Here is a 15,057-nt window from a genome sequence, read left to right on the forward strand (position 1 = left end):
ATGTTGATGGCTAGGGCTGTGGGGCCCTGTAACAGTCGAGGGATCATGTGAGGAAGGAGCGGGTTTAGGAGGGAAGATGATGCGGTTGGTTTGGATGACTTAGAGGGAGGGCCCTCCAGGTAGAGATGACCATCTCCTGGGACCTGGAAATGACCTGGTTTTGCATTATACTTGAACTATACACATACTATAGTACCAAAAACATTAAATTTTACTTGGTTGTTATTTACTTGTGCCTTCTTCATTAGACTGTGAGTCCCTGGGCCAGTGACCCCTGCTTATTTATCTTCATGCCACTAGTATAATTCCTGGCACACTGTAGGTGCTTGGTTTAGAATTTAGCATCATAGGAAATCAAAGAGTTGATTAAAATTATTAGTTACCAGGCAGTAAAGTGAAAATCAGTAACATTGTCACAAAGATAGCTAAAATATTACTTTTTGAAGTTGTATAAAAAGGTAAAGTTAAAAGGGAAAGGTTTTAAAAAAGTCAGTGTGTACATTTTGCATAGGGTCACCATTCCTTTTTTTAAAATTTTATGTTAAGATCTTTGACTTTTCAAATGGCTCATGAGGGCGGGGTTCAGATAGAGTGGTACTGGGATACAACCCCCTCCACACACACGTATAGAAAAAAGGAGTCTATCCCAAATTTAAGACATGCAGTCGTCCCTGGTATCTGAGGAGGACGGGTTCAGGACCCCCTGCAAATTTCAAACCCCACTGATGCTCAAGTTCCTTTTATAAAATGGTATAGTATTTACATATAACCCACGCATATCCTCTCATACACTTTAAATCATCTCTGAATTATTTATAATACCTGATACATTGTAAATGCTGTGTAAATAGCTGCTGGCACATGGCAGATTCAAGGTTTGCCTTGGGGAACTTTCTGGAATTTTTTTTTCCCTAGAATATTTTTGATTTGTAGTTGGTTGAATCCGTGGATGTGGAACCCTCAGATACAGAGGGCCTACTGTAATGCCTAAAAAGAAGTGAATCTTCCAAGAGTGGCATGTAAGATAATAACCAGAGAGGATGATTCATTGTTTGATAATACATGGTATTCCTTGTGAATGCCATCATGGATTGTGGAAAATGATAGAGAATTAAATAAGATATGTACTTGAAAGTGGTCCAAGAGAAAATGGAAAGAGAAATTTCCTAGGTGCAGATAATATTGTTTTATTTCTGTGAATTAGGAGGACTCTGAATACCAATTGTCTCTGGTGTCCTACAGAAAAACAAGGCTATAGATTTACTAATATAGCATGGAGATCATGGATTTTGGAAGTTACCCCTAATGTTGATGCACTTTGCTCATTCAAATCAGCTGTTAGATGAACCTCTTGCAACCATTTTATCTTTGAGCATACACTAGGAAGTAATAGTGTTCTCTGGGTGGTTGGCTGTGTACTAATTTTTTTTCTAATAAAAAATTTCTAAATTACTACAGTGCCTAACCCATACTCTTTTGGTATCTTTTGAAGATCTTGACTTTGTCAACTAGCCTTCCCTTGACCCACATGCAAGCATTACATTCAGGCTAGTGGCCTTTTCAGGATACTTAACTTTTCTTTAAAAGGATCTCAGTCTCCCCTCCAGCTCCAAAGCATATGGCTGTTTGCTGACAGTTCTCCGGAGCACTGAAGGGAGTTCACAGTGAGTGGTCCTTGAGGATTTGTTGAAGATAGAAGCAAACACCTTAGGCAAATGAGAAAGCTTTTGCATTCTAGGTAGCTTTATGTTTTTGTTTGTCAACATAGAGGCTAATTAATAAAAGTGACAAGAATGTGTAAGACACTTAATGTTCATGATAGAACTGGTGGTGATTGCACAAAAAAAACCCCTTTCTCTTGAGAAAAAGCCTTCTTAGTTCCACAGAAACAAGTGCCTTTATAATGGTATTTTGGATAGGCATAAAACTGATATATGATACACTGTAGCATGTATCAGTTATCTTTTGCTGTAACCACTTGCCTTAAAACTGAGTCAGTCAAACTAGCAACGATTCATTTAGAATGTAATTCTGTGAATCGGCTGGGAGGTCTTTTCATCTTGGCTGGCTTTGCTGGTCTCAGTGTTGTTCATGTATCTAGTCAGTTGGCAGATACGCTGGGATGGCTGGTTTATGATGGCCTTGCCTGGGACAACTGGGGACTCTATTCATGTAGCCTCTTATCCTCCAGCAAGTCTGAAGTTGACCACATGGTGGCAGGGTTTCAATGAACAGCAAGAAAGGATAAACCCCAACACACAGGCATCGTTCAAGCCTCTGCTTGTGTCACATTTGCTCACTTCTCCTTGGCTAAAGCAAGTCACATGGCCAAGTTTGGAGTCAGTGAGGGGCACTCAAACCTACATCGCAAAGGGTCATGGGTACAAGGAGAGGGAGAGTTTATGGCCATGTTTGTACTCCACCGAATAGCACAGCAGGCTGTGCTTCGTACAAGGAGGATAACCTTGAACGTACCAGGACGCAGTCTTTTTCAGGAACTTAATTAATTATGTGAGAAAGCTTGGAGAGTTCTTGAGACCAGAAGTCTCAAACTGGCAATTGATAAGGAGTAGGTTTTATTTGTCCTGTAGCATGTTTAGAAACTTTTTTTTTCTTTTTTTAGCCAACATTTAAAATCCAGAAATTTTTCATAAAAGAGATTTCTGACTTTGGAAAAAAAGACAATCTGGCAAAAATTGTCAAGAGCCAAGTATGAAGTGCTGTTTTTACAACACCAGAACACTTCACTCTTATCTGTTTTTTTACTCACAACACTTCTAACACCGGATGTGTGTTTTTTTCCCCACACCAAGCAGTCCTCTAATTCTCTGCAGTCACCAGCTAGGTGTCCTGAGGTTCAGTTCCATTCTGACACTATCTCCCTGGAGTTAGCACAGCCTCACAGGGTCAGGACTCAGTCCCAGGCTGCCACCTGTACTTCTCATGGACCGATGGTACATTGGGGTGTCGCACAACCCCTCCTTGGGTTTGATAATTTGCTAGAACAGTTCACAGAGCTTGGGGAAAACAATTCAGTTACTGTTACTAGTTTATTATAAAGACTACAACTCAGAAACAGCTGGATAGAAGGGCTGCATGGGACAAGATGTGGGGAAAAGGGCCCTGGGCTTCCCCACCCTCTCCAGACGCGTCACCCTCCCAGCACCCAACGTGTTCACCATCCCGGAAGCTCTCTGAAGCCGTCATTTGGGAGGGTTTTATGGAGGTTTCATTAGATAGGCAGGATTGATGAAATCATTGTGATTGGTCACTGGTGATTAGCTCAACCTCTAGCCCATCTCCCTTTCCTAGAGGTTGCAGGGGGAACTGAAAGTGCCAACCCTCTAATCACGTGGTCGGTTCTTCGGGCACCAGCCCCTCTCTGGAATGTGTCCATGGGCTCATCAGAAGTCACCTCAATATAAATTCTTGTGTGGTTGAAAGGGGCTTATTATAGGTAACAAAAGGCACTTCTCTCACCTCTGTCACTCGGGAAATACCAAGAGTTTTAGGAGCTCTGTGCCAGGAACTAGGGACAAAGACCGCACGTGTATTCCTTATTGTCTGACAATATCACAGCAAGGAATGGCTGTCTTTTCGCTGAAGCCTCTGCTTTTCAGTTTGCCACGCTCTCCACCACTTTGCTGTCTCCTCAGCCCTGAGGCTGAGTCTCATCTGCCACCTGTCAGAGGGATCGCATTGTAGATTCTCTTACAGCAGAGAAATTTCTGTTGCCATTTCTAACAGACATGAAACAATGAAAGGGAGACAGAGTGCCACGTACTAGAAAAATGGAAGCATCTTGCTTTGAGTAAGGAAAGAATATTCTTGAATATTTCACATGTAGTCTGTGTTTTGGTGTCCAAAGAACTTCTTTTTCCTTTGAGAGTGGCTTGCTTGGGCTTCCCTGGTGGCGCAGTGGTTAAGAATCTGCCTGCTGGGGCTTCCCTGGTGGCACAGTGGTTAAGAACCTGCCTGCCAATGCAGGGGATATGGGTTTGAGCCCTGGTCCGGGAAGATCCCACATGTCGCGGTGCAACTAAGCCCGTGCACCACAACTACTGAGCCTGCGCTCTAGAGCTCATGAGCCACAACTACTGAGCCCATGTGCCACAACTACTGAAACCCATGCTCCTAGAGCCCGTGCTCTGCAACGAAGAGTAGCCCCTGCGCGCCACAACTAGAGAAAAGCCCGCGCTCAGCAACGAAGACCCAATGCAGCCAAAAATAAAGAAATAAAATAAATAAATTAAAAAATGAACAAACAAACAAAAAAAGAATCCGCCTGCCAATGCAGGAGACACGGGTTCGAGCCCTGGTCCAGGAAGATCCCACATGCCGCGGAGCAGCTAAGCCCATGTGCCACAACTACTGAGCCTGTGCTCTAGAGCCCGTGAGCCACAACTACTGAAGCCTGCGCACCGCAATGAAGAGTAACCCCTGCTCACCGCAACTAGAGAAAGCTCGCGCGTAGCAACAAAGACCCAATGCAGCCAAAAATAAATAAATAAACAAATTTTAAAAAATAAATAAATAAATTTATTAAATAAGTAAATAAAGTGTCTTGGTTGACTCACATTATATCCTTGGTTCCTGCAAACATGTGAGCTTAGGACTCTTACTCTTGAGACTGTATGATCTATGCTTGCATTCAGCCCTGCAGTCAGAAAGGCCTATCACACCTGGGTATCGCTGTCCCACTAGAGCACTCCCTGTCATTACTTCCTGTAAATTGTTCTGTGCTAAGATGTCAAAGACCTACGTGAGACATCTTGCTAAAAGTAGACCATGTTGTAAGGTAAGGAAGTTGTTGAGGAACACTGAACCTAGTTTGTGCTTACTTTGTGGACGTTTGAATCCTATAACTGTGTCTCCCTCTTTATGAGCGTGAGAAGGTTTAGAGTCAAATGTTCAGCCCTTTGTCGACTGGCTAACTCTTAGCTTCATCTTTAGTTCACCTCTGCACGATTTTCTTTTTTCTTCTTTTTTCTTTTTTAGCAGAATCTTTTTATTATTTTTAAAAGATATAAAAACAACTACTCCCATCAGTAGCAATACAAGGTTTAACATTTTAACCTGATTTTCTCAGGCCTTTTTCTGATACCTTTAGTAGCTGATTATTTTGTCTACGCCTTCTTCTACACGATTTTCTTAACTATTTTATATTATTTTTAAGTTTACATTTAAAATCTTAAATTTTTTTCTTTTGTGATAAGTACAGTTATTTCAAAGCTTTCTCCCTGCTAGCAGGCTTATCATAAGAAGACAGAGCTGTGTTCCATTTTTAACTATGACATGGTTAACATTTAACTTGGTACACCTCCTCCACCACCACAGAATTTGTCCCGGTGTACGTTTACTTTTGAGCACCTTCATTGAAACTATGTGTGAACTTCGTTTGTTCTCTTACTTCTTCCACTTGTATTTCTGTTATTTTGTTTGCTTTATGTTTTGTTTTCTCTAGTTTTTGCTAAGATATTCACTATATGTGTTAGAGAACCTCTATAAATTGGACATCTCTTCACACATTAGTAAATGTATCAAGAAATGCATGAATTTTAATAAAAATAAAGTTTTCTTGTATGTATCAGCTCAAAGTGGCTATAGGTAACAGTTACAATGAAATGAAGATTGATTATAAATACTACCTGATCCTTTCAATAGACATTTTTTTTTCTCCCAGCCTGTTTTGTTTGTATTAAGTTTAGAATATAGTCTTCTTTTGTGTCTGTGAATTGATGGGACACTTTTCAAAACTATGCTTTTCTGGATGGGCTAAAAAAAAAAAGAAAAAGGCAGCACAGTGAAGTGATGAAGAGCTTGTGCTCTGTCTAGAAGAGACCTGGGTTTGAATCTTGACTGTATCTCTTGCTGTCTTTCTGACACTGGGAAGATAACTTCTCAGGGCCCAGTTTTCTCATCTGTAAAATGATTACAATAATAATGGCTACCTTATAGTGGCATTGTTAGTGTATGAGATAATACATGAAAAGCACCTTGGAAAGGTAGGCTAAGTAATATTGGTCAAGTATACTTTAAGGCAAGAACCATTACTTGAGATAAGATGGAACATTTCTTAATAATAAAATATTAAACCTACCAGGAACATTAAAACAATATAATAATTCAAAATTTTTCAACAATCAGTAACATAAACTCAAAATTGACAGAACTATAAGGAGAAATAGTAAGTTTTTAACACATTTCTCTCAAACTGATAAAACAGGCAAATCAAAATCAGGAATAGTAGTGAAGATTTGAACAACTAAATTAACAAATTTAGCGTGTATTACAGAAATAGAGTATTGAAGTGAGAAAGTTCGGAATATAAATTCCTTTTAAGAGCACAGAACTTGCTCTCAGAAAAATTACCAAATGGCCATATGCTGGGCATTATAGCAAGTTACAAGAAAGTATTGCACTCATTTAGAGCATGATATCTGAACACAATGCAATTAAACTATAAATCAGTACAAAAAGATAACTAGAATATTCCAATATGCTTATAATTTAAGCAATGCATTTCTCATTTGCTTATGGGTCAAAGAAGAAATCACAATGGACATAGGAAATATTGTGATGAATTGTGATGGAAATAAAAAACAAAACTTGTTTGTTGGTTATCAGGAATAGCAGAGTACAGACCTTCAAAACCTACTCTTCTATAAAAACAGTGAGAATACCAGCAAAAATTGTCAGAATCAAATTCTTAACCAGGGGTATGCAACAATCTGAGGAAGGTTTTTTTGCCCCCAGTAAATAGTATTTTTATTCTCATGTCAAAAAAGTATTTCTAGGGAATTCCCTGGTGGTCCAATGGTGAGGACTCCATGCTTCCACTGCTGGGGGCCTGGGTTCAGTCCCTGGTCGGGGAAGCTAAAATCCTGCAAGCTGCATGGCGTGGCCAAAAAAAAAAAAAAAAAAAAGAGTGTTTCTATGATATGCATTAACAATACAAAAATATTTTGAATATTGCAGTGGTCTTTTTTTCTCCCAAGACTTCTTGCAACAGTACACTAGAATATTTGATTTTTGGATTCTGAGAAGCCAGTGGCTAAAGTAGAAACTGAAGGCTTTTGTTGAGGGGTATGTGTGGGTACGGGGATGGCCCTTTTTCTTTGGATCCAGGCTCTGTACAGTAAAGAGGAGGCAAAAAACAACTAAGTTAAATTAAAAAATGATTTGTCTTTTAAGGCTCAGGATTGAAACTTGGCTTAGAAATGGGTTAAAGTAGGCTGTGGTGAAAACCCACTGTTCCTCAGAAAATTAGCTGAATTGCAACATGAACAGTAAGCTTTGTGATGTGTTAACATGTCCTTATTCCATTCCAACTTCTCGAGCTCTGCAAACTAGTAGCCTACAGTCATGGTAAAAACCAGTAGCCTGGCAGCCAGGGGAAGGGACAAAACAGAGTTGGAACTCTTTCAAAGTCCCATTCCTGGAGAACTGTCATTATATGGTATGTGTGGCAGTTCCCTGGAAACTCTCACTCACAGGGGTTGTGTTTGTTAGAAGTGACTCAGAGTTTGTCCAGCACAGAAAGCCTTTCTCTCCGGTGTTTCTCATAAACAATTATCTGCAATTGTTTAACTTCACAGCTACCTGAGGCAGCAGTAACCGTTGGGGCAAACAGGAAGCTAATCAAATACTTAAAAGGAAAAGCCAGGGAATGAGATGTTTGTAGGGGACTTTGAGAAGCTCCAGCATGTTCCTGGAAATCTAGAAGACCATGTACACGGGCAGGGCTGTGGGTATGCCAGGGAAGACTTGAAAAGGCCCTACATGGCCACCTCCACTTGGTATATTGATGTCTTGAGCAGGTAGACAGTGAAAGCTAAGGCACAGTTGTCAAATGCCCGCCTGGACATCGAAGGCGTGCCCTAATATACACACATAGAGCCCCTCAGCAAAGGCTAGGAGACTTACCGATTGAAGTCATTTAAGGATATCTCTGTCGAATCCTTACCTGACCACTAAGCTAATCAAACAGGGATTTTAGTGGTTAAACACAACCAAGAATTCAGAATTTACCAAATTAGTTCAGTAACAACAAAAACAGCAAACAGAGAGAAAAGAAAAAAACAAAACAAAACCCCTGGGTTGGGAGATATCTGATTTAGAATTGCCAAATAATATTATTTAAAATGTTCAGCTTTCGTAAAAAAAATAAAAACATGAACTAGACACAGAAACAAGAGACTGTGGCCCATAACACAGGGAAGGAAACAGCTAATAGAAACTGTCCCTTTTTTGGATAGATTTCACATGTAAGTATTGGATATTTGGGTCACTTCGGTTATTTTTTTGTCCAATGGGAGCATCAAAGTTACTATTGAAGCCTCTAGATTTCTTACAAACATAAATCTCTCTCCCGTTTTTCCTTTCTGTAGAGATGAGGAGGTTTCATTCTAGGTAAGATCTTGATATGATTATTGATTATTCTGGGTAGAATGAGGCCTAATCTCTACAGAAAGGGAAGAAGGGAGAGGGATTTTTATGTTCAATTGCAATGTTTTTCTATATATGATCATTCAAAACTCAGAGATTTAAAATTAGCAGGATGAAGGGTCATCACAAAAATCATATCAAGATTCATAGGGTATTTTCACTGGGGATTGGGCTCAGAGTTATATATCCCTTTTATTGTATAGTCCTTTTTAATTGTTCTCAACAGCAATGTGAGACTCTGAGACACAGGAATTATTATGATGGTTTTAAGGATATAACTAAAATGATCCTATCTCTGAATAGAATGGAGACAGACAGATGACTGTGCTTGGAGCCCCATCACCTGTCACGGGGAACAGAGACCAACAGCAGGACAGACATAAGATCCCTGAGGCTCAGAAAATTTCTCCAGTTGCCTTTTACTCCTTTTGAGCCCCTTAGGAATGAGCTCTACAGTTCCTTGGGGTTTTCCTCTTCTCCATTCTTCCTCTGGTCCCTGCCCAAAGAGCTATAAAATTCCTGATTATAGCACCTCAGGTGTTTAGTAATGTCAAAAATTCCTTATTGCTAGTGTCAATGTCCAGGGCTACTTTTTTTTTTTTTTTTTTTTTTTTGCAAAATGGTGGTGGTTTGTAAGACAACTATGGCCTTTGGAATTTACTGTTCGTACTCTTGAAGTAGTTATGGAGGCATAGTGAAAAGGTCAGGCCAGTTCCCATTTTGCATCAGGCAGCTTTATGACAAAGTCCTGTGAGTATCAGACGATGATAGCCAGCCGTATTCATTAAGACAATCCTTTTTATTTTTGTAAAACATAAAATCCAGTTAAAGTAGCTTGTCTGTTATTAAAGAGGCCCCCAGCAAAAGGGGTGGTGAGACAAAATGCTGCCATTCCAGTATGCTGTTGTTTTGCATTTCCAGTAATTGATGTCCTTTGCTCAGTAGTGACACATTATTGAACTTTTAAGGATTCCGTTATATCAGTATTGGAGAGGGATTAAAGCAATGAGAGTCTGCCAGTGTTTTAATCATGTTTTCCTAACTTTGGTCAGAGCTTCTCCACTTTTAACAACTTTGGGTTTAGGCCCTTCTGATTTTTCCATATGTCACTAAGCCAGATGATTACAAGCATTTGTTTGGCCTACATTTCCTTAAAAGTTCTGTCAGCTGAAGTCAACAATATCCACTAAAAAGTAGCTTTAAGTGTCTACCTGTATGGCTGGATAAAAAGAAAAATAGAGCCCCTGTCTTTCAAGGTCTTCCACTCAAAGATTGGTAAGGCCAATACTGATAGATATAAAAAGCACATAAACCACTTTGATGGTGAATTTTATGGCATGTGAATTATGTGACAGTTTTTAAAAGTGCCTAGACTTTGAAACAAAAAATGCATAAATAACATTCTAGGGGTAAATACAAATTATGGGATAGTTATAGCAAATTAATAATGGGAGAATTTGGTCAGAGGATTATTAAGGGGGGGAATTTCTTTCTACTTCGAAATTCATTGAAGAGAGTGAATTATGAGACCTATTTGAAGGGAGAACAGAGAGGCTCTGGAAAAAGTACAATCTGGGCTTAAAACATAACTGGCAAGAAATCTGGTAGATGATGACACTGTGAAATGAGTCAGTGAATTTGAGCGAAGTGGAGAATGAGTGGTACTCATGGATGCGGATTAAGAAGGCAAAGAAAAATAAGAATCTACAACATACATTTTTCTTCTGGGTTGTGCTGTTCTGTAAGTGTTTGGCTGCTCTTTTGCGAACTCTGCATTGCTCACGGCTCCCTGAGTGGGTCATTGTTCGCCCACACAGGGCTTGACTTTAAACCCACTCCTGCTCTCAGAGGCATAGGTGAGGCGTTGGTGTGGCTCTGTGCCCTTCAGAGAAGCCTTGTTCTTGTTCCTTAGAAAACATCCATCAGCAAATTGATGATGGGAGGTGGCCCGTCAGCACAGACCCCTGTAGAAGTCTTAAGTGGCAGAGCTTATGAAGAAACTTTGGCCTGAGAGCCCCTTGCAATTGTGCTGAGCTGATGGTGCCAGACCTAAAGCCTGATCTTGTTTTATTTTCCACTAAAATGTAGTGTTTGAAGAGAGACCAATTTTAAGTGATCAAATGTTTTCAGTTTATTAGGGATGGTGTCCAGTCATTTGAAAAAATAACCAACTGACATCCCATTCTGTTACATTAAAATCATGGCTTTAATCTTCTGGGAGAAGCAGAACCCTCTAGACCCCCATGAAATGTTTAATCATCACATCTATTACTGATTGTAAATTTAACGTCATGTAAAGCCCGACTTAGGCATAATTTTCTTCTTCGATTGTTGTATTTTTTTTTTTTTTTAATTTTAAATTACCAAGGAACCTCAAACCAGTTACCCAGCTATACGTTAGTGTGGACGCCAGCACCAAAGAGAGCCTGAAGAAAATTGACCGCCCGCTCTTCAAGGATTTCTGGCAAAGATTCCTCGACAGTTTAAAAGCCTTGGCTGCAAAGGTAAGAATTATGACATCTTAAAAAAAAGATTTTTTTTCTTTAAAAAAAAAAAAAAGACTAAAATCTTCAACTTTTTTCTAGACTTCCACTTTTATTATTCAGTAAATATTTATTGAGTTCTTCTTAAGTTTCTAGCACTCTGCCTTATATATATTATATGTTCTTCATGTATTTCAGGAGAGAGGTGCACACTCCCAAAGCTAATTAATAAAACATGGGTAAGCGCAGTACATAGCAATCCTAGAAGAGGTGTCAGCAAATAGTATATGTTTAAATATGAAGTTAATTTTCCTGAATTTCTAGAACAAAATTTCCTACCCAATAAGGAACTCAATCCCAGAATGTCTGACCCCAATGTCTTTTCCTGCAAACAGTTGCTCCTTCTTAAGTCTTCCTATTCTTTTTGACCTAAGGTACCTTCTGGTTCTTTTCCATTGGCCCCTATGTCGATGGTTGGTATTTTCTGTTAGTTCTACCTCTTCTTCTCTTGTAGCCATTTCCCCTTTTCTGTTCTCTTTGCTTCTACCCTGCAGTTCCTCTTGCTTTACCCAAATCTAACTGATGCTGACAGTCACTACAGGAGCTTAAAAAATTACAGTTTCCTATTCCTAGGGGGATTTGAGAATCTGCATTTTAAACATCTCGGGTGATTTTTGATGTGCAGCCAAATATATGGAAGTCACTGTCCCAGAAAACCTGCCTTTCTCTCCTTTGCCCGGCACTTACTGTGCCATTCCCACCCCATCGCCGTCTGGCTGCAGTGAACGTTTCCAGACTCATCATTCACCATGTTCCCCAGGAATGCTACACATCCCTGCTTGTCTTGCTGTTTCTGCAGGTGTGCCCAGCACTTGTCCCGAGTCGTTGGTTACCTCCTCAGAACTTAGACTGTCCTTTCTTTCCATTTCTTCGACTTGTAGAAATTCTATGCAACCTTCAAGTCTCAGCTTCATTATTACCTCTACTGCGAAGCCGTTTTCAGTTGCAAATAGCTGCCCCTGTCTCCCTTCCCAAGTTTTATATCTGTAAATACACTTCATTTCCTCTGTTTTATCCTAGCTTCTCTCTCCCCAACTGGACTCCTTACTCATGTCTGAATTCTAACACAACATATTTAATGGTATTTGATAAATGTTTGTTAAAAGAATGAATGAGTGGAGACTCAACCAGAGCTCTGTAGTAGTAAGATGTACTGTACACATTTTCTTGACTTTTCAGCTATCAGAACTGCCTCGCACCTCCCCCCTCCCCCCCGCCCCCCGTTTTTATGCTTGAGAAGTTAAATCAGTGCCTTTTTTGGTGATTAACACTGACATTATTTAAGACATTCAAAATAGGCATTGGTTTCTGATCTGTCTTGGATTATTTATAAAGCTAGCAAATCAGATGCTTTTTGGTTCCTAAATTTTCTTCGTCTCTGGACTTCACCTTCAGCTGTATCCTCATTGCTTATTGCTGAAACAGGAGATACATAGCATAAAAATCAGAACGGATTTAGATGGAAGTAAACAGCAGGGGCTGGCAGTCTCAAACACATGTGAGATTGTTATCTAGACCATATCCTGAGTCGGAGTGTGGAAGATGAGAAATAGGCATTAGCAGAATGGCTCAATAGCCTCCTTTTTGCCTTTTGGCCAAAATTTTCCATAAAATGAATTCGTGTCTTGAAGTTACAAGTAAGCCTTTGGATGTCCAGTTCAGTTGTAAGTACTCTGGATTGACTCATTGATAGTAACGCACTAACTTAAAGTTCTACAATATTTTCTAACCCATGAGCTTCTTACGTATAATATCATAATTGTGTCCATGTAACTCTAGTTGAAAAAGTTTCCTTGGGCTGTTTAAAGTAGCTGCTCTCAGATTAGGGCAATTGCTCTCTAAGCATTTTGTAGCAGTTAGTTTATGTTTCTCATTCTTGTATTGTTTATACTGTCATTTAAGAAAGATCTGCAGCAGGAAGCTGCTGTCAAAATAAAAAGTTTTCTTTAAATTAACTCAAGCTATGTTATTTCCTTTTGAATGTCTGATATTATTGGTACATTAGATACTATCAAGAAAGGTCGACTTTACTGCTGTATAATACTGAAAAATAAGACATTTATGTTGTGACTATACTTATTAGCTAGGGTCAAATATATGATCACTATCATCTGATAATCATTTGAGTTTTTAAATGAAAACTTTGAAATTAAATTGATATTTGAGATGTTTCAATTAGAACATCCATACTATTATCTTCTGTTACTTGTTTGAGATTTTAGTATACCTGAGCAAGAAAAGACATTTGAAGAGAAAGAATTTCTTAAACTTTATAAACAAAGAAATCCGATTTTTCCTAAGCTTTTCAGCCTACGTATGATCTAGTACCACCCAAAGTAGAAGAAGGTAGCATATTTTGTTTTATTACTCTTGGCAAGTATAAAGGTTACATTTCAAGATTTTTATCCTTTGTCTAAATGTTCCTTTTCAAATATGAGGGGAGAAATAGATTGGTATTTGAGTATGTGGGGCTAAAAAGCAATTCCATCAAGATAACACAGCATAAAATGTGTTAGCTTCAATTTCTGGACATGACAGCTACTTGTCAAACAGTCCTTTTTTTAAAAAAATAAAAAGAAATCCGTCTTGTGCAAGACAGCACTGCCTACCTTTGGCAGTAGACTTTTTAAAAAATAAATTTATTTATTTATTCATTTACTTAATTTTTGGCTGCGTTGGGTTTTCGCTGCTGTACGCGGGTTTTCTCTAGTTGCTGGGAGCAGGGGCTACTCTTTGTTGGCGGTGCACGGGCTTCTTATTGCAGTGGCTTCTCTTGTTGTGGAGCACGGGCTCTAGGCGTGCGGGCTTCAGTAGTTGTGGCACGCAGGCTCAGTAGTTGTGGCTTGCAGGCTCCAGAGCACAGGCTCAGTAGTTGTGGCGCACAGACTTAGTTACTCCGCTGATGTGGGATCTTCCTGGACCAGGGCTCGAACCTGTGTCCCCTGCATTGGCAGGTGGATTCTTAACCATTGCACCACCAGGGAAGCCCTGGCAGTAGACTTTTATCAGCAGTGTGACCAGATGTGTTTCTGCTGGCACATTATTATGCCAAGTTGAAGATCCAGCAGGAAATGGAAGTAATTAATCCTTTTCCACGTTTGAGCAATGATACTGATATTCTTGAAACCTCATGTTTGAAAGACAAAAATAATTTCCCGCATTACATATTTTTGGGTATCCAAAATGAACTTAGTTCTATGGATGTGAGCATGCGTTGACCTGATGTTGTCAGAGGAATGTTGTCTCACTGTTAAGAAGGGCTTATTGTACATTAATGAGATGGCTCTGTATCTAATATTTAAATAAACCAAAGTATCCATGTGACCGCAACTGGCAGTTTTTAAAAAACAAATGTTTAATATTTGACCTTATCTCTGATTATAAAAATTACACGTTGAATATAGAAATTTGGGGGGAAGTAAAGAGAAATATAAAGAAACAAAGCAAGAAGCTACCTATAATTCCAGGACCTTGAGGCAGCTACTACTGACGTTTTGAAGTAGTACTGCCAGTTAATCCTTTGAGGGGGAGAGAGTGATTTGTTTTGCATATATGATTCAATTTTATATGTTGCTTTTTGTTGTTGTTAACACCAGGTCATGAGCATTTTTGCATGCTCTTAAAGTTTCTCTATGACCTTCAGGTTAAAGACAGCATAGTTTTTCATCAGTAACAGTGTGAGATAATATATATACTGGTCTCTGCCCCCAGTTCCCGGCACAGAGTTCCTAAAGCCCTTGTAACTTTCTAAGTGATAAGAGCGTTAGGAGCATCTTTTATTCTAATGAGGCACCTTGGAATTTTCAGCACCCCCTGCCCCCCTCCCCCACACCCCTCTCTAGAGAGGGGAGATGGGCTGGAAATGAAGTTAATAATTGATTGTGCCTGCGAGAGGAAACCTCCATAAAAATCCCACTAAGGGGTTTGGGGAGCTTCCAGGTTGGTGAACATATCCACATATCAGGAGGTTGATGCGCCCCCAACTCCATGGGGACAGAAGTGCCCGTGCTCAGGACCCTCCCAAGACCTCGCGTTATGCGTCTCTTCATCTGGTTGTTCATCTGTA

General features: G+C 39.6%; 1 protein-coding gene across 3 annotated transcripts in view; it reads left to right on the forward strand.

Annotated features, from left to right (window-relative positions):
* LOC118881561 (S-adenosyl-L-methionine-dependent tRNA 4-demethylwyosine synthase TYW1) overlaps positions 1–15,057 on the forward strand; it is a 203,470-nt gene that overhangs the window by 69,990 nt on the left and 118,423 nt on the right. For all 3 annotated transcript variants that reach the window (XM_036826658.1, XM_036826657.1, XM_036826659.1), the window contains exon 13: positions 10,817–10,952. In XM_036826658.1, the coding sequence (XP_036682553.1) occupies positions 10,817–10,952 (136 nt within the window). The remainder of the gene's footprint in view (positions 1–10,816; positions 10,953–15,057) is intronic.

This window comes from Balaenoptera musculus, chromosome 15 (genome assembly GCF_009873245.2).
Source record: "Balaenoptera musculus isolate JJ_BM4_2016_0621 chromosome 15, mBalMus1.pri.v3, whole genome shotgun sequence".
NCBI classification, from domain to species: domain Eukaryota; kingdom Metazoa; phylum Chordata; class Mammalia; order Artiodactyla; family Balaenopteridae; genus Balaenoptera; species Balaenoptera musculus.